This window comes from Apteryx mantelli, chromosome 3, assembly GCF_036417845.1.
Source record: "Apteryx mantelli isolate bAptMan1 chromosome 3, bAptMan1.hap1, whole genome shotgun sequence".
NCBI lineage: Eukaryota > Metazoa > Chordata > Aves > Apterygiformes > Apterygidae > Apteryx > Apteryx mantelli.
Window position 1 is genome coordinate 81,016,480 of NC_089980.1, and position 20,503 is coordinate 81,036,982.

General features: G+C 36.6%; 1 protein-coding gene across 1 annotated transcript in view; it reads left to right on the top strand.

The window, feature by feature from the left end:
- TRDN (triadin) overlaps positions 1-20,503 on the top strand; it is a 262,339-nt gene that overhangs the window by 108,177 nt on the left and 133,659 nt on the right. Inside the window, 1 exon segment of the mRNA XM_067294583.1 lies at positions 16,568-16,639. Within this exon segment, the coding sequence (XP_067150684.1) occupies positions 16,568-16,639 (72 nt within the window).

Below are 20,503 nucleotides of genomic sequence, written 5' to 3' on the forward strand. Positions count from 1 at the left end.
CCAATACTACCATTTGTGAAAGAAGAGAAGAAAAATACAATTTTTCTCATAGAAAATTCTATCACATAGATGTGTTGGCTATTTGCAGGATGTTTAATGTTTACACCAAATATCTTGAGGTTAATACGAGCAGTGTCCCACAAATTAAATTCCTTAGACAGAATACATTTACTTAGATTTATAATATCGGTAATAACAATAGCATTCAGCATTTGTTATTTTATATTAGTTTTGGAGTATCTGTGTTAGTGAAAAATACATATTCATTACTAGCAAGATTGGATGATTTTAGATTTATAAATTTTATGCAAGACTATCTAGCAAAGTAGACCCTTTAACATAGCATTTTATAGTGACCAAATAAATGTAAATGAAACCCAGGTTCTTGTATTTCATGTATTAAATATTTGTTCAAAATATATCAATTATACATCTCCATAGTCACCTGACCAAGCCACTGGAGGCCAATTAATGCTTTTGTTTTGATTTTAACAAATGAGGTTGACATATTGTTCATTTACCCAAAGTTTTGTCAGGTTACTGGAGACTTAGCTTTAAAAAATGAATGAAAAGTATGTACACTGTACATGGTGAATCCACAGAAGAGAGAATTCTTGCTAAGCTGCTTTGCAAAGCATTAGCTGGTTTCCTTGTTTCTCTGGACAGCATTGATTCCTGACAGTGACCAGTTTCATGCAGATCCTCCTGCTACTCTGAATAATTATATCAATATCAATATCAGTTGACTTCTGAGACTTCTATTTACTTTGTATGAAAAAGTATCCAGGGTTCAAAACCCTTTACAGTAGATATCAGTGGAGGTCTAGCCATAACCTTAAGTAGGTTTTGGTAGACCAGAAGGCTATTTTGTGAATTTCATGAATGCAACAGTGACCTACCTTGGATTATTCTGAGAGACTTTTAGAGATAAGCTTCTTGAGCTCTGCTGTATACTGTATAAAAATTGCTTTCTGATTTTACTTGATGAAGCATGGAGCTTGAGAAAACTTTTGACTTTCTACCTAACATGCATGTGATAAGTGACCATTCACTAGAGGGAATGCTGAACCACCTTTTCTCCAAAAGACAGACTTTCTGATCTTAGTTATCATAGCTTATGGCTACTCAGCCCAAGTATGGGAAGTACAGTCTCAGCATCAACAGATTTCTTTGTCCAGTAAGAAAATACTTCTTTTGGCTGCCTGTAAATGAAGAATGAATAGACAATTTTGCCAAATTTTTCAAGTTTCATTTCTAAAACTTTGATACCTAAAGAAGAAGGTTTGTTTTTTGAAAGATGTTGAGATGATACATTCATTCTAACTGGCACCTCAATTATTCTACAAGAGCAGGTACTTCTGAGCTCCAAGACAGCCTTTCTGAAACAGAAGGCCACTGACTTTCTTTTGTGTGATTTCATGATAATAGTCTACTGCATTCAGTTGATAATATATTTGATATTCCTGAATTTTGCTCTGAGTAATGTTTATAGTGTTTATTAATATTTTTATTTTATATATGTAGGAGAAAATGTTTAATTTGATTTTTATAACTATTTTTTTGTCCTTAGTTTGAAATCCTCACCCACGTAGAAGGGATTTCAGAGACACTAGTTGGTCACTCCTTTAGCATGTAGCATATGCTTTTCTGAGTTAGCTGGATGTGCTCTACTTTCCTGCCCTGATGCCGCAATCTTGTTTCACCACCACGCTCTCCTGCTCCCCCTGCAATTTTTGCCAGCTTGCTTTGCCAAGAAGAGTAGAAATGACATTTTCTGAGCTACCCTGGAGGATCAAGGAGTTGTTCCAATGAAGGACTTTTTCTGAAGCTACCTAAAGTAGTGAATCTTTGTGTGTGTCTCTCTTTTTGCATGGCCATCTCACCATATGGTTGTGCCTGTTGCATACTGCTGAATTAAGAGCAATGTGTTTGGTCCCAGTGTGGCACCCTTGTTTCCCACAGTCTTACTGTATATTTATGATCTGGTTTTGTTTTCGTTTTGATCACTTGGAAGTTTATTTTGAGTGCATACTTTTCCTGTGTTCTAGTTTTGGTTACACAGCTTGTATTTCACAGTACCCTCGACTCACTAATGGGTTGGTCTTTACAGTTACCTAACTGACCTCTAAGGTAGCTGTAAATCAGGGAACACAAATTTGACATTAGCGTCAATTTGGCATATTCAAAATCTTTGCAGTGCGGCATCCAGTTACCCTGTGGAGCTTGAACCATTACATAATGGTCTCCAAGAATGGCTGGACTGCAATGGATTGTGGCCATACTTTTTCTTCATATGTTTATTGTGTATTTCCATGCCCGAGGCAAAATGCCAAAGTGATGTAGACAGTCTTGCTAAACTTATACTGTTGAGAAAATATTTGCACTGGAGAAACTCATCACGATTGCTGGCACCTTTACACTGCAGGAATGTATCCTATACAGTCCACAAAGCAGACATCCCACCTTCTGATTAAAAAAATCTTTGAAGATTCACCCTATGCCCGTATGCTCATGGAAAAGCAGTTTTATGACAATTAAGAAATTCAGCCAAAATGTGGCCAGAGTCCATTGGGAATCCTACAGTCTGCTTGGTCCCAGGAAAAGGTGGCAGACTGAATGCCCTCCATTTCTACAATTTTCTTATAGGAATTGTCTCTTGATTTTCCATTTTTCAAGAGGTATTCAGTGAAAAAGCACAGATTATTTCTATTACACAAATGCGGTCTATGAATTTCAAGACAGTGTCAATATTTTCCTTGCCATTTAATATCTAAAAAGATTCATGAAGATATTGGTAGAAAAATACATCATTATGTAAGATCATGGAAGTGTATTGCTGTATAAGATCTGAGAGCATTAAGGGCTTAATTTTGAAAGTAAGAATGCCCACGTTTGTCCTGGGTGGGCTGTAGCACTGGAGTTCAGTACTTGCTCTGATAGCAAAACTCTTTAGGCTCTTGAACTATTTTTAAGTATCACTCCTACCTGATTAAAAACTAGACTGTGTTGTGGATATACCAGTGATAGGACCTAATTTTCCATCTTGTTACACCAGATTTACATGGGTATATTTGATGTAATGCAATAGAAAAATCAGGCATAATAAATAAAAAACAATATGCTATTTGCTTCTTGTTCAGTGAAATTCAACATGAAAAACTGTGGGCAAACTTATAGGCTTTCATGATAGACAGAGAACTCCAGAGAAGAATTTTTTTTTCGATGAAGAGGTGCTTTCTGATGCTCCTTACTCAATAACCCTCTCCCCTAGAAGAGAAAACAAGCAAATCAGCTGCTTTAGCAAAATGTTAAAGGGAGAGTTTGGGAACTGTAAAATTTTTCCAGTTTTAATTTTTAAACAGAAAAAGGTACCTGAGACCTAATCAGTCTTCTCCCTCTGGAAGCAGTACTGTAACCCCAAATTTGCAGAGACTCATCTGGATTCATCTTCAGAGCCAAGCAGCTAATTGTGTATCAGATTATGAAAACATTGTTCATATGATGAAACACTTGTTGACACATTTGCTTCCTCTGAAGACATAAATGGAGAAGATTCGATAACAGGAGCATTTACTCCTCTAGTAATTTGCTGGGAGAGTTCTGAGTACTTTTAAGATAGTCTGAAAGGAAAGAAGTAATAAAGAGTAATATTTAACTACATGTCTGGGAAACTGAAAATTAAGTTTTAATCACCGAATAATTTGTAACTAATTTATTAATGAGCAGTTCTTGCAATAGTTTCAGCTGTCATTTGGAGTCTAAATATTGCTTCTTTACACTTCTATTCAGTTATGCAAAACTGTATGAGAAGACATCCAGTGATGTCATTTTAATTAAGTTCTTGTCTATGACTCGTCTCTCATCCCGAAAGCTGTGTCTGTTTGGGCAAACTCTGAGATGACATTGATCTCTTAATGGGGACATTATCAGCACACAATCCTGACACCATCCCACAGAGGCGAAACAGCTATCCATTATTCCCTGTTTATATCATCCCGCCATGAATTGGAGCCAGATGCTGGCACACTAGGCTGCATCTGTCAACACTCTTATGGCACTTTATTGTAACTTTGCCAAAAAAATTTAAAATTACTTTCACTGTCTCAGAAGCAGCTATCCAGGGAATGCTTGGCATTCTGCTTCTGTGGAGAGGAACTGATCTCTTTCTTTAATAGTTCACTGCAAGACAATCTGAAGAGTTAGCTGCAAATCAGAGGGCCAAAATTTTATTTGGTATAAATCAGGATAACTCCTTGATTTCAATGGAAATAAACCAATCTAACCTAGGAAGGCATGCAGAACAGAGTAAGAAAAACATTATTATTATTATTATTTTATATTATAACAATTTCATATAGTTCCAGTAACCAAATTTCAAAAAGAAGGGTAATTTCAAAAAGTTCACTAACAATGACTAAAAAAGTTAGTTGAACTGTGAAACATCATTACAAGACTTAACCATTTTAGTCGTGAAAGTAAAGATGGAAAGTTAAATGCCCAAAAAATGAGGTAATAATAAGCAAATCAAGTTTAATATTAAAAAGAAAAAAATAAATTTAGACTGTTATCTTGCAATGTAATTATTACATTTAATGACTCATTGACATCATTGTTTTCCAGTTAGAATTGTTAATACAAATGCTGATGGTCTTTCAAGAAGGTTAAAAAATGGAAGCACTCTTCAGGACTCAGGATCGTATTCAGAGATGAAAAATACCTTCAGATTAATTACAATTTAAGCAAAAAGTAGTTTATCTATATTTTTGAGGAAAAATTGGCAAGGAAACAAAACAGAAACCTAAAAAAACATAAGTTACAAACATCAACTTACAAGAGCGTATGTTTCTTTCTTAGAACTCAGATGGATTCCAGTATGGAAAAAATACAGTTCCCAAAAGAAGGAACCCCCTTTTCAAGTTTAAATTTATTAGGGGTTAGAAATCAGCAGACTGCAAAAGAACCCAAAACAATGATTATGTATATTACAGACTTTGCTGACAGTATCTGCATTTGGAACACAAGCAGATTTAGTTATTTATAGGGACCAGACACAGTTGCCAATAATATTGAGATTGCATTATAAGCTGGTAAAAAAGACTATCACAGAAGTCAACTGCATACAGCTCTGCCAAACTTCAGCTGGTAGGGTTCAAAACCAGCCATGCCAAGTTACTCTGCCAATAAGGAAGATTAATTTATGCAAAAGGTTTCAACCATTTCCAGCACTTAGAAAGATATTGTGTTAACCATTTAAATATTTGTCTCCTTTAGTCCTCTTTCAAATGTTTTAGGTGTTCCTAGACTATCTTACAGTGGGACTAGCTAAAAGGCTTGACTAATTTGTTTCACAGGTTGGAACATCTGGTCAGCAACATCTGCTCAGCAAGTAGCATATTCAGAAAGAGTTCAGGATTATCTGCACAGCTCTGTGCGTATGTACCTCTTCATTCTGGCGTATTTCTAACATTGGAGAACAAGCTAGACCTATGGAAGGATTTCAGCATTGTAACACTGGGTCCTACAGAATCCTTATTTAAGCACTTATTAAGCTAATGGTCTCTGCAGCCCTTAACCAGGTGCTTAAATTCCTTACGCAGTGCCTGATAATCCATAAATGTCATCAGGGAGCTGCTTAAGTCAACCAAGTGGGACATGTCTTAAGCCCTAACCATTTCAGGCAACTAGGACCCCTAATGGGTTGCAAGCAATCATCTGTCTTTGATTAGAAACAACAACCCTCAATTCTCTCCTTCAGTTAGTTGTAAAAGCCCAGGTAATACGTCTTTAGCATATATATTTCTAAAATTATAGGTGAGCTAATGAATCCATTTTCTTTACAATATACTCCTGAAACTGCCTTAGGGAAGTTATCTCCACACGACGAGTCTCTCTCAACTTGAATAGCAAGGAAAATATCTGGGATCAATGTAAATGTGCTTTTAAACACCTTCTGAAGCTGAATATGCTGAAACAGCTTGAAGAAGGAAAACTGTACACTGAAATGTTTCCAGTTTTCCTTTGGGCCTTTTTAGAACTTTTTATTAACAAGGCAAAACATGTAGCTCCATCATGGGACTGAGATTTCTTCACCCAAATACAGATTCTTTGTTGTGTCTGATGGCAAAGGATGAAGCAAAGTTTTAACCACATAAATGGTACCTGGTCATCACACCACACAGATAAGAAGAGCAAAGACAGGATCTACAAACACTTTGAAAAGATATGTTCTGTTTCTGTCTGGAAACATTTCCAGCTTCGCAATAATTCCTCAACTCTTCCGTTGTAAGAACATGCAATTCAGAGGACAGAAAAGTGGTCAGCTGTGGCCAAACTGCCATATGTTCTCCCCGCCTTCCTTATGTCCACTTCCTTCTATAGCTACCCTGCAAAGGTTGTGATAGTTAGCTGTCGCTGGCCATTCCTTTTGCCATTCTCTTTTCAAAAACTTTTTCCTTTTTAATTCCATTTTCTTTGTGCGTGTATCTGCCTCGTCAAACGAGAGATGCTACTTACTGGTGTATACCTAGAATGGATCAAGACTAATTTATTTTTTCTTCATCAGCAAAGGCTGTTTTTCCCTCTGGTCCATCAGTTTTCTTCCTCTTGTTTCACTCTTGTCCTTCAATGCACTCTGTATTATGAGACAGAGTAAAGAGCACATACAGTTCAAAAGGCCTTCAACACCCACACATAGCATTAAACCTAAACAAAAAAAGATAAAAGCATTTTTTTAGTTACGCTTGACAACAGAATCCTTTCCTTCCATGTGATATTCATTCATATAATTGCTGGGGGGGTTGTGCACACTGTTACTAGGCAGCAATTACATTGTGAAAAATCATGCACGTCTCTTGATTTTAGTCTTTTAGTGGAATATTTTGGTGGCATATAGTATCACCTTTATGTAGAGCTGCAAAATGAGATGTTTGCAATTTATTGCACCTCACTTAGGTATCCAAAAGTTAATTGCCTAACTGTAACCTTTAGCCAAAGGTATGAAATGGATGCCTCCAGAGGACATTTCTCATCCTAAAATGGATGTCTAAGATAGGAAAGATGAATGACCCTTTGGAAGTATCAGTTTCTCTCCATTGACTATAAATGGATCCCTAAGGTAATTTATCTAGATTTAGTTGCCTAAAAGTTAACTTTTAAATGTCTAAAGCTAGGTGAGAAAGAGCCTACCTACATACAGAAAGTGTGCTAAAAATGCTCAAGCAAGTACTATCTTCACGTGAAGACTTAAAATATCAAGTTTTCGTATGTAATTTCAAACTGAATTATCCTGGGCAGCTGTTGGTCCTGCTGATAAACCAGCAGAGCCACTCTGAATGGCATGAAAAGTTGAAGAAAGGACAATAGCATTTGGGGTATGAGAGAAACGGAGAAGGAGGAACTGTATGGGGAAATAATTTCTTCAATGAATATGGAGGACCTTCCCTGTCCGAATGTGCCAAAAAAAAGAAGCTTAAAAATATTAATAAAATATTAATAAAATATTAGCTTTAGAACAAAGCCTCACTCTTTAAGGCTTCCACCTTCACTTTTGAGCACCTTGAAATCTTTACCTACTCTTTGCTTAAAATATCCCTATTTTCAGAAAATTTCTGTTGTACCAGTATAGGTGGAATAGTAAGGCACAGTGAGTAAGTTAAGTGAGTTTCCCAAAAATCACAGAGACATTTAGTACAAGGACTGGAACTCATGCTGCTGAATCCCAGGACTCTTCCTAAAAATAACCCCTTACAGCAAAGAGAATCTTTCCCAGGAAAAGGAAAGGTAGCAGAAGAATCAGAATTTACCAGAACATGGTTGGAATAAACTAACTTTGCTCTCCGGTATTACTAACTCTCTGTTCCTGTATTTCTCATCATTACCTCTACTCTTTGCACAAAAACAGTATCTTTTTTTGAAATTGTTTCAGCCTGAAACAGTTCAGGCCATGTATATCATAATGCTGTAGAAACCACAGCTGCTAAGAAGTGTTGCATCAAGCCTAACACCACTACATGTTTTAAAAGATATAACTTGTAGCCTTGAATTTCAAAAAAAAAAAAAAAAAAAAAAGTATTATCAGTATGTCATCCTCTTGTGATACCCCAAAATATTAAAGCCATGGCACTTTTAGAAGAAAGAGAAAGCTCCACGAGTTTATTAATAACACAGAGCCCAGCCTTCAAAGGTATTAGATACTTAATGCCTACCTAATACTTAGCTCTCATTGATTTCAGTGGGAGTAAGGCACAGGAGTTAGTAACCAAACCTCTGAGCATTTGGGCCCTACTCCTGACATTTGATCTAATAAATTTTTTCAGTTCTTTTCCCTCTAACTTCAAACTGCATTATTGAAATACTAACTTCAGAAAAATGGTTATAGATTCACTCTCTTAGGTAATTTTCAAGTATAGACAAGTCAGGTAACACAATAATTTCTTTCTTGTTTCTCTCATTCTGGCAAAAAGATTCGGTTAGAGAGGTGAAAATCTTCCCAGTGAGCAATTCTGAAAACGGAAATTCTTGGCTTGTGATCACAGCTATTTTGATTCAGTTGAACTTACAGTAATTTCAATATTCAATATATTCTATTTTATCTAAACATCTCTAAATGTGATGAGAGATTATTGTATATGTAATTTGATTTTGATTATACCAGGCTGTCATTGTTTAGCAAGAGTTGGCATATGCACTCTTTCTTGAAAACAAGGTAAAGTTTTAACATTCCTGAAGTAATAGCTAGATATCTTTTCTGACTTTAGCACTGAATGTTTCTGAGATGTGGTTGAACTAATGACAGTTGAAATGATGCTATGTACAGATAAACTCAGATACAAATAACTCATAAATTGCTGAGCAGTGATCCCATGGCATAGTCAGTGTCTATTGCCTTTCATCATAACAGCTTATCAGTCCCCTCCCTTATGTTTAATTGTTGACAGCAAGTATTTAATTGTGCTGTTTTCTTTTCTCTGTTTTAATTATTTTCTTGTGGATAGCCTGGCTATATTTCATATTGTGAAAAGTATGCATCTATACCAACTCCTGACATTCATGTTAATTATGCTAGGGATCAGCGTATATGATACCAATTCATTAAAGGTTATTTGAGGAGAGAGGGGAAGGCTGAATCTGTCTTTTCATTTTCATAATCTGTTTTTGCAGTTCTCTCCAGTATACAACAATAACTATAATAACCCATCATTTTCACACAACAACCCATCATTTTCACTGTCCGTGGTTTTTAGTTCTTTGAGATCTAGCTTTAAATATCTCTAAACATAACATGTAGGATTATCTTTACCTGTTAAATGTAGGTGATAAATAATGGGAGGAAGTGAAGACAGCAGAGGGGGCTGAATATCAGGTGACTACGGGACCATACAGAAGCGAGCTCACACAAGCTGGTATTAATAAACTCATTAATTGCTCAGGCTGAATAGGATTTACTTTGCAATGTACAGCTCAAGTACAGCACAAAGTCCTACTTCCAGCAATTAGTGGTGAAATAATTAAATGCAATGCTAGAATGCTAGAAGCTTGATGTTTCAGCTCAACTTTCTTTTAAGGTCAGGAAAGGCTGTGTGACTTCTTACTTATATAGAGTGACAAAACTGTTAAATCTTTACTCCTTAACGACTTCAGTCCTCTGAACACACAAACTAGAATTTGAGCTAAGGAGGGATTTTGGAGACTCAGTGTGGTAAAAATCTCAGGAGATTCTCAACAGATATATTGTTGTAAGTGGATTTGGTGCCACAGCTATGTTGTGCAGCTTAGATATGTTACGCATATTTCCAGGTGGGACCATTAGCATTGCCTATAGGTTAAAATAGCAAAGAAACACACTCACAACTCTACCCATGCCTCTCTTGCCTGCCTCACTTGTCTACTCTGAGCTTTGCTTGAGCAAAGAGTCCATACTGTGTGAGATACAGACTCATGGGAAAAGAAAAAAATACCAAACTAATTCCCAGCTGTGACTTTAATCAGGTTTGGTGGCTGGATGAAAAGGTACTAACTAATGCTCATGCAACAGCTGGGAATCTGAGGCCAATGAAATCTCATGCTTGTTCAGTTACCAAATTCATGTCCTCGGAAGTGGGGCTGGAAGAAGCATTTTTCTGTTCATCAGAACTTTCTGTTCATCATTTTCTATTCAAAACCTTCATTAAATAAAAAATATGTCTGTATATATGCACACATGTGCTCACGCATGCACATACAGATAGTATATATTATATAGGTATACATATGTAGATAAATATATAGGAATATATAGTTGAAAACAAAGGATGAACTCAAATTTCTACATATTAAAAATAGAAGCCAGTCAAGTTGCTGCTGCTTTCTACTCGGTTTCTTGAGACACGAAATTTAATCCTTCCCCCCTACCCTGTTCTAAAGAGCATTTAGATTATCAGTCTGCAACCATCCTTCCTACACCTGCGCTGTTAACCCGCTGGCCCTTGCTTTTAGTTTAATAGATGGATGGTTTCCAAAGGCTGTTAGGTTATTTATAAGAGTCTCATTTTCATTGTGTGTTTGTTGAGGGAGAGGTGTCTCTCAATAACATGCTTTATACATAAGGTAAACTCTATAAAGACCTCCAATGCTATCTGTACTATTTTAAATGATTTTTAAACCCAAGTGGAACATATAGACAGATTTGACATTAATGGTATTATCTCCCCCTCTTTTTTATTTATGCATCGTAATAGTACCTGGTTGATAGCCAGTGTAACAGAATATGAAAATGTAAAGGATTGTGTTGCTACTGATAATTGCCAAATATAGTGTAACAGTGTTTTTCCTTAGGTAATATCAACGTCATGCAACATTAGAGTTTCACTGTATATTGGGCAATTATCCACTTAATAAAGAGCCAGATCCTGAGTGTAATTGAAAAACTGAAGTACACGTTACCTACTAGAATAGACATCTTTAAAAGTCTTATTTTATTATTCATTAATTCCACGTGCCATTGTCAAAAATTAAGTCCAAGATAGGTTATTAAGATCCTGTTTAAACTATTTTTCCCTCGGGCATCATTTTGGTATCACTTTTAAGACTTGTGGACTACATGTAGGTTAGTAAATCAAACTCAAACACAATTATTCTCTGCATCTGATGCCTCCTGGCATGAAGTGATCCACATCCATTACACCTCCCCAAACTCAAAATGGGTCAGCTGCATCCTGGCTGCCTAGTGCAAATGGTCCCTGGCCCATGTTAACTCCTGAACTGAGCCAAAGAATTATTTGAGACAGAAATACATGGTCAAAACTGTTAGAAATCATTCAAAAAATGTTACAGAATATATATGTCTGAATTCCAGAGACCAGGAACATTCCCTGGCACCATTTAATTTACGAGTCTACACAAAATCTTCATGTATTGAGAAGTGTTCCTTATTCAGAAACATCATCTGTTTGGGGCATCTGCCTTTTGGTTCATTCCTTCCCCCAAAATGAGTGTTTGTATTGTTCAAAATAATTACACAATTTCATCTTTTGGCCTTCAGCTATTCTTTCTTAATGCAAAACAATTTCCTCATAGTTTTTCATGCGCACAGGTACTAACTGGAGAAAAACTTCCTCAGAATAGTGGCAGTCTTATATCTGAAGAGTGACAGCTAGTAATAAGAAGGAAGGCTCATCTTTAACTTCAAGAAACTTACATGTCAAAACTGGAAACCTAGCCAGAACAGCATGATCCCATTGAGATTTCAATCCTCTAAAAGCATATTTGGCAGTCTTACCTCATTCTTCTGTTCCACGTCTTGTTCCAAGCTTCATGAAACATTTGATTCAAATTTAGTTTTGATAACAAGTGACTCTGCGAAGAGTGTGCTTACTTTATTTCAATTATTTCTACTGTGATAAGGGAAAAAATGTCACATCTGGGAAAATCCAGATTTATCTGAAGAAATTTGTCTTTGAGAGACATTGTGCCAAAATGCTGGTGCTGTCAGCCTGTAGGATTCCCACTGTTCAAATAACCATTTACATGGCTGTGAGGGAGACACAGGAAATGTACAGTCGTAGTAAAGGTCTTTCCACCTGTCATTTTCTGTGGTGGCAGTATTTCTCCACATATCTAATTTGAGCATTCTGCCATCTACAATACCTTTAGCTATTGTATAATTTTATGTATGTATATATGTATATTTTCTTTAATTCCATTATCTTTTGATATACGCAGGTAAAACTAGAGACTTTGCCAGTCATAGTCGCTGCAGAGAAATGGAACTGGACAGATCAGGCAGGAAAGAAAACCCACATGCTTTGCTGCTATCATAAGAGATGGATTTATTCTCAATGCTTTGAAAAGGCATTTTTGACAAATGTAGAAAGATGATTCCTAGATTAAGAAAATTAAGGTTATTAACATTTTTTTTGTACTTCTTATCATGTAATATAAATTCTAAAATATTCACCTAATATATTCATAAACCTAGTCAGAAGGCATTTCTTCAACATATCTCAAGTGCTTTTATGAACACTGATGATGGAAATTTCATGGAACTTGAGGACTGTAGCTTAGTTTCGATAAAATATTTATATTAACATGTAGTTTCTTAAAGCCTCTACTCATCTTGGCAGCATATTTCTTCCTTTCAGACAGTGGAGAAAGCTAGTTATATCTTGACATGGCATTTTTTCTCATAGTGAGCAAGGTCCTGTGAGCTTAAAGAAAGTCAGTACCTTTCACTCTACTTCAGTTTCCATCAACTGTAATTTGTCAAGTAGCTGCTTACCATGTCATACATGAAGGAGGTATTTGTACACAAACAAAAACCTAAAAATGAAATAAAAACATACATACCAAAACTGCATGGACAGATTAGGCATAGAAATGTGTACACATTTTTTGTGTTTCCAACTGCATGTCTTCTGGAGAAATCAAATTCTAATAAAAAAATCAAGTCAGATCAACCATTTTAGCTTATCTCAGAGTAGAAAAATAACGACTATGTTTGAAATGAGAAGCAAGTAAATATGCAGACTTTAAATTCCAATGCTCTGCTGTGACTGCATTTTTAAACCAGAGAGATAACTTTATGTCAAGTAATAATAGTGGTAATCTGGATAATGACTTCTCATGATTCATGGAGCAATCTGATTGTCTACTGGGATCGTTAAAAATATCCTGCCTTCCTCTCATTTACATCATGGATATGTGTCTGACTAGCCACTGCTGGAGTCAAGATAGTGGACTCCATTAATCCTAATGGTCTGACCTGTTGAGGCCAATCCTCATTTCTATTTTTGAGTTCTCTGTGTAGCGAAAACCACTTGAGCTTTATAACTTACAGGGGAAAGAAAAAGGGATAGAAAAGAAATTTGACTTAGGAGAGTCTTTCTTAGGAGAGTCTTTCAGAGAGACTTGGAGAGGCTGGAGAGGTGGGCAGAGAGGAACCTCATGAAGTTCAACAAAGGCAAGTGCAGGGTCCTGCACATGGGGAGGAATAACTCCATGCACCAGTACAGGTTGGGGGTTGACCTGCTGGAAAGCAGCTCTGCCAAGAAGGACCTGGGAGTGCTGGTGGACACCAAGTTAAGCATGAGGCAGCAATGTGCCCTTGTGGCCAAGAAGGCCAATGGTATCCTGGGGTGCATCAGGAAGAGCGCTGCCAGCAGGTCGAGGGAGGTGATTCTCCCCCTCTACTCAGCCCTGGGGAGGCCACATCTGGAGTACTGTGTCCAGTTCTGGGCTCCCCAGTACAAGAGGGATGTGGCACTACTGGAGCAAGTCCAGCGAAGGGCTACACAGATGATTAGGGGACTGGAGCATCTCTCTTATGAGGAAAGACTGAGAGAGCTGGGTCTGTTTAGCCTAGAGAAGAGAAGGCTGAGAGGAGATCTTATCAACGTGTACAAGTATCTGAAGGGAGGGTGTCAAGAGGATGGAGCCAGACTCTTTTCAGTGGTGCCGAGCGACAGGACGCGAGGCAACAGGCACAAACTGAAACACAGACACTTCCATCTGAACATGAGGAAAAACTTTTTCACTGTGAGGGTGACAGAGCACTGGAACAGGTTGCCCAGAGAGGTGGTGGAGTCTCCTTCTCTGGAGATATTCAAAACCCGCCTGGATGCAATCCTGTGCAATGTGCTCTAGGTGACCCTGCTTGAGCAGGGGGGTTGGACTAGATGATCTCCAGAGGTCCCTTCCAACCTCAGCGATTCTGTGATTCTGTGATTCTGTGATATCCCCTTTAACATATTTCATCAAAAGAATGAATAAAATATTTATTCGGCTACCGTCCTTTGCATTCCCATCAAAGTGAATAAAGAGACATTTAATAACACATGGAAACATTAAAGAAGCTTTTTATCAGGGTGGATGGGAACCTGCTCAGAACAAACATTCTGGCCTAAGGGAAAGTTTTTGATCTGTGAAGCCTAAGCTTTTGATGCTTAAAACACTCTCATATTGAATCATGTGGTCAATCTGCATGAAAGAAACAATTTGCTTAAAACTTGTAAAACTATAAAATAGAAGTTGACAAGTCATTAGCAATAAATGGTATAGCACTGGGATTATGCCGACTAACACTAGTGCAATTATTAGAAAACTGCTATTACAGCAAAGAACAGGAAGATAATGGGGCCAACCTATGCTTTGACCTAGAGGTGTTAGATCTTTGCCCCATGCGAAAGACATCACACTGCAGTCCAAATTATCGACCATCCTCCTTCATTACTGATCTACTCAACTTTCTGAGCCACTGCCCTTTATCATCCTTCACACAAAGCAATTAGTCCAAACTGTAAAATTTGTCACTTTTTCCATGTAGGGATAGGTGATCTAGTTCAGGTAAAAAAAAAAAAAACACAAACAAGAAAGAAAAAAGAAACTGAAAAACTGTTGTCCAGAATTTTAATCAAAACTAGCAGAAAAAAATAAGTTTATTTACCCATTCTTCACCAATTTTCATATTACTTTAGTTTTCATTCTGAACTAGGAATGCAGTTAATGAAGTCCCTGTATGTTGAGAGAGGTTACTTTCCTATTCTGCTTGGAAACAAATGCTATTTGACATCTCTTTAGCTTGGTTTGCAATTTAAGGATGATTTTTTAAGATACAGAGTGTTTAGAAAATTATGGCTAGACAGCTGGATTCCTGAAGTTTGCCTACCATTCATTTCAATCACATACAGCTAACATCATTCTGTGATGATATTGGTAAATATCCAGTTGTGATTATTGCCAAGACAGGAAATATGTGTAAAACCCGAGATTTTTACCATTTGTTGCACAGTGCCTTCAGTGCCTTAATTTTGTCAATGTGTCAACATTTTGTCAGTGACTCAGGCACGAGTCAAGTTTGGGCAGCTCCATGTGTGATTTTTATGCAAATTACTTGATGAACTAAACTTGCTCGCAAATTGTTTGCCTGTGATCATACATATGCTGATGAGATGCAACAACTTTAAGACCATGGTGCTCAAAATCCACTGTTCTCTTCAAGACGATATTTTTCGCATGCATCCTACATGAGTATACCTACCTTTGTAAAATGGGAGGGGTAAGTATGATACTGCAGTTTCCAAAGCTCATAAACTGTTCATTTCTCTTCCATCACCACGCATGAGGCATGGCTTTGAGTTTCTGGTGTGGAGCTGGAGCTGAGACCTAACAGTATGATTGCATGTGGAAGCTGGTGCAGTGAATGTATGCTGGTGCATATGATTGCATCAGTATTACATGTAACTAATTAATTTTATTTCACAGGACACAGAACAAATTGTGCTTTCCAAGTTGTCTTGGACAATACATGCTAGCCAATAAAAATAAATGCCAAAGGAAGAAATTAAAAGGAAATAAGGAGACTGCAGGCAAGCATTATAAATCAAAAAAGATATATAAGTAATATAAGAGAGTGAAAGACCTGGTTGTTAATGTTTGTGGAAATGAAGTGAAAACTATTTTTAATAAAGCATGGTATCTGCACGTAGACTTATACAGTACTGAAAGTCCAAATTCAATACTATGAAAGAGTACAGTTCAATACTAAGAAAGAGTAGAGGTATTTCAGTCAGCAGTTGGAATCAGAAGCTAGTCAGTGTTTACAGTTCATGACCTGCTTGGTATTGGCTAATTAAGAATAATCCTTGAGGATAAAAAACATAATATTTTTTACCAGTGTTTCAGGAAGTTCATAATAAGTGGACTTGAGGGAACAACTGAAGATCATTGGCCTGACAGAAAAAAATATACTTTTACTGTAGAAGAGGTATCACGAATATGTAACCTTATTATTACAGTATTATTCTTCTGAGGTTTTTATTCTAACATGGAAAAATAGAACTGTGAGCATTTCAGCACATGCTTGAGTCACTTGGTTTTCATTAATTTAAAATGTGTCTCTTAAAAATAAATTACTGCGTTTGTTGAGAAATGCAATTTCTTCCTATGATGTCTGGAAGATAATAACTTTTATGCACAATGTCATTCATATTTTAAACATCAACAATTCTGACAGGATCTCAACCTGCTAGTGAATCTGATCAGCCTGTTAGTGAATTCATTTTCCATGCTTCTTAACCTGTATACTCACGTGCAGGACATAAGGAAATGGTATCACCTCATCTTCTTCTAGAACATAGTCCAAGGAAGAAGCCAGCAACTACTGAAGGCAAGTTTGAGTCTTTTCCTCATTTATGGGCTTCTACTCACGAACTTGACTCTCTGTTCTGTTTGGTTTTGCTTATAACCTATACAACAAAACTGATCAAATGACTGGGCCTGGGACATAAATGGTACAAGCATATTCACATGATGAGACCTAAGTATTCCTTCTAATGGTCCCACGGATGGCTCAAGGGATTTCCTGCATGAAATAGATTGCAGAATTGAGGCCCAATCTGTAAAGTAAAGTGCTTTGGAAGGTACCCAGCCATAAATTGCAATCCAAATGTAAAGGATAATCAACATTATCCTCTTAATTTACTTTGGATTACTCTTTCATTTATTGTTATTCAGCAATGTTTCTGTGTATTTTCTACAATAATGAAGATAATATTTCTGACTCCACATTTACTAACTTTATTCCTATTGTTAAAACTACCGAAAATAAAATACATAGTCAGATCTTACCATAAGATTAAAACATAAACCCCTGCAATTGAATTATATTGTTTACTGTCTAATCATTTCAGTAAAATGGTTGAAATATGTATTTTGAGCATCTAAATATGCATTTAAAATGGACTATGTCCAATCACTTCAAAAATACTACTGTAATATACATTTCTGGTCTCTACACTATACAATTTAATAATATAAAACTTATGAGTCTTGTTATATAATTATATGCCAGATTTCATATAATACTTTGGAGTCATTCAATCCCACCATGGCACTTGCTAGTCCCTCTCACAGAGGTCTCAGTTCTGTGTTATACAGAATGCAGTTGGAATCTAAGAGAAAAATAGACGAGATGGCAACATCACCACTGAACGAAAGCCACAAGATTTGCCTGCATTTGGAAATGGAAAGTTAGAGAGGGATTTGGCAGTACCTATGACTAAAACAAAGAGTTAACTTAAATAGATATTTCTGTAACGCTGTGATTATTGTGAATCAAAATGTCTTGACAAAAATAGTTAAATGACGTACTATCTTCTTTGTCTCAAATATTGTTTGAAGGAGTAAACATCTATAGTTATTGTGACACAATAGAGTATATAAATAGATTTGCAGTCCTGCCTATTTGAAGTGCTATCATCCACCAATTAACCATAATGGAAGAAAAGACATAATAGAAAAAGGCTGCTACATTTGTTGAGTGATAAACCTAATCTTTAAATATAACTGTTACACAACATGAACTAGCATCAAATTAACATTAAGTTCTTGATTTTCAAAATCATAAGGAGCATGCAATTACTGCAATTGCACATGGAAATGACTATTTATGACCAGTTACACATTTGTGTGTTTCATCAGCTCATTTATGCATGCAATTGCATTAATTGTGAATGTAAATTAGACACCCATTTGGCCAATCAAATTGGGGAGCAGATTATCTGCTCAAAATCATACAACTAAATTCCCTCCAAGGCTCAAGGCCAGTCACCAGAACAGAATACCATTCATTCAAGAGTTTTGGAGGAAATGAAGAAGGAAGAATCACTAGAAAAATGTTGCTGTGAGAAGCTGTATGTCGCACTAGGCTAGTGCCAGCCAGCGTGGTTTCTATATTTGAGAAAAGATGCCACATTGCCTTTAGGAACTTTAAACCCTGAAGCTTTATTTCAGCCCTTGGAAAAGTAATTAAGTAATTTGTAAGAATATTTGGCAAAATATCAGAAGGTAGAAAGAGGATTAGGAAGAGAAATTTAAATCTCTGGCATAGCTGAAGAGACATCTATCTGTGACTTCTTAATGCTTACCTTTCTGAGTGGAATATCACTATATATGACTGCACAGGAGAAGAGAGAGGTTGAAACAAAGGATTGTTCTCATCTTAAATATAGATAAAGATAGTATAATAAATTCTCATAATAGTGAACAATAGAAGCATTTGTTAATTGCTAAATGTATTTTATATAATACGGAATGATTGGCCCAGACTTTGACAATAGCAACCAACTCTGAAAAAAGATAAAAATGTTGGAAGTAACAGAACAGTTGTCACAGAGCAAATTTATGAAAAGAATTTATTTAAACCTTAGGCTTTCCACTTGGTGACATTCAGAGACTAGATAGAAAACCATGCAGCTAATAGAGGCTGAAAAGATTGACTCTTTTTCTAGATAGAGATGTTTTCACTTTTGCCCTGTTTTGCCACTGACTTCTTAGGTAGTCTTGAATCAGTCCATTTCTGTTAATGTGGACTCTTTAGTGGCTGCAACTACCAAATGCCTCTATGATTTGATACTTTCAAATGAAAGCTTTTCATGGCTGGTAACCAGTGCCCAGCAGAAAATGCTCTCTGCTGTGCCTTAGAGAAACAGCATATGTATTAAATCTCAGCCTTTCTCTGCTTGTCACTGGTATTCTCTCTTCCTTCCCTTCCATGGTAAGTCTTTTGGAAAAGGGCTGATTAAGATATTTCTTAAATGTATACTGTATTCTGTTTGTATGTAATCAAATGTATTCAGGTGCATGCATGTGAATTAAGTCTTTCAGGCATCTTCTGGCATGAAAGCAAAATACTTTGTACTCATATAGTCAGAAAAGAAAAGATCAGATCATTACTCTCCTATTTCATGGTGGTTTGGCTCTTTTAAAAAAGTGGTGCTGTCTTGAGATCTTACACTCAAAGCTCAATGACAAGTTTGAAGTTTCAGGTCACAAATAGAAAAGAAAAACAAAACAGACAAACAAAAAAATCCAGTAACAATACAAAAGTGAAAGAAAGAGAATTTGTGAACAGAGGACATTGATACATATTTCAATATGTGTTCCAAGCTTCAAAACCTTGTTTGGCAAACCGTGAAGTAAAATAACTCATTTTAAATCCTTTACCTTATCTTTTTCTGGAGCTTTCACAAGGATTTGGAAGCAGGCTCTTCACTCCGCTAATACTCTGATACTGCCATCTAGGGAGGATGCTGGTTTTGGCTGTGATTTGAACAGATCTGTTTTCCATAGCGCTCTCAACTTTAACATGCATCTCCCTCAGCTGTTCTCTTCTCCACATCTTTTATGTCTCTCTTTCCTAGATTTTGTTATCCACTGACATCTTAAGGCTACTGTGCAGTGTACAGTTGGTGCTCGGTGACCCTGCTTGCTCAGGTCTTGTCTTTTTACTCAGCTCACAAGGTTTTCTGCTTCCTCCCTTTCCCTGTTCAGCTGGGAAGGACTCTCCCCTCTGACAGTGCTCCCATGTTGTGCTCTCTGACAAAACAGGGTAATCTCTACGGAAGGAGCTGCCGTCAGACAAGAAATGTGGAAACTAAGCTAAAAGGCCATAGTAAATAGTAAAGCTTTCTATTAGTTGTTACAGAATGGCATGTCTGTGCTTTTGTACAAGATTAGAGCACCTTTGCGAGAGGCCTGTTTCAAAATCCTTCTGTTAGTGGAAGGCATCTTAATGCACATTACCTACGATCTCAAACAGTAACTTCTGTACCACATAAATACTTTGAACACCATTGTATCTGAGTATGGTTTTTCAAAGTTATATTGTTCTAGAAATCCATATCTGTATCTTTGAGTGGCAGAGCACTTATCACAGAATAGTGATCCACATAACTACTCTGAGTTGTTAATGGATCATGAAGGTCTGTGAAAAATCTCCTATGTGTAACTGAAGTATACTGGCTGTTATTTGCAGTCTTGCCGGTATTTGTGATACCAAATTAGGTAAAAAAGAAAAATTTTAAATCTCATAAATGTCTGTGGAGGATCTCTGAGGAAAAAAAAACAAAATGGCTTTTGCTAGATCACTGTTTGAATGCTCTAATTACAGATTTTGCGGAATACAGTAAATTGGATTACTGTGAAATACATTTCTTTAACTTCATCCAAAACTCCTGCAGAGGCTAAATTG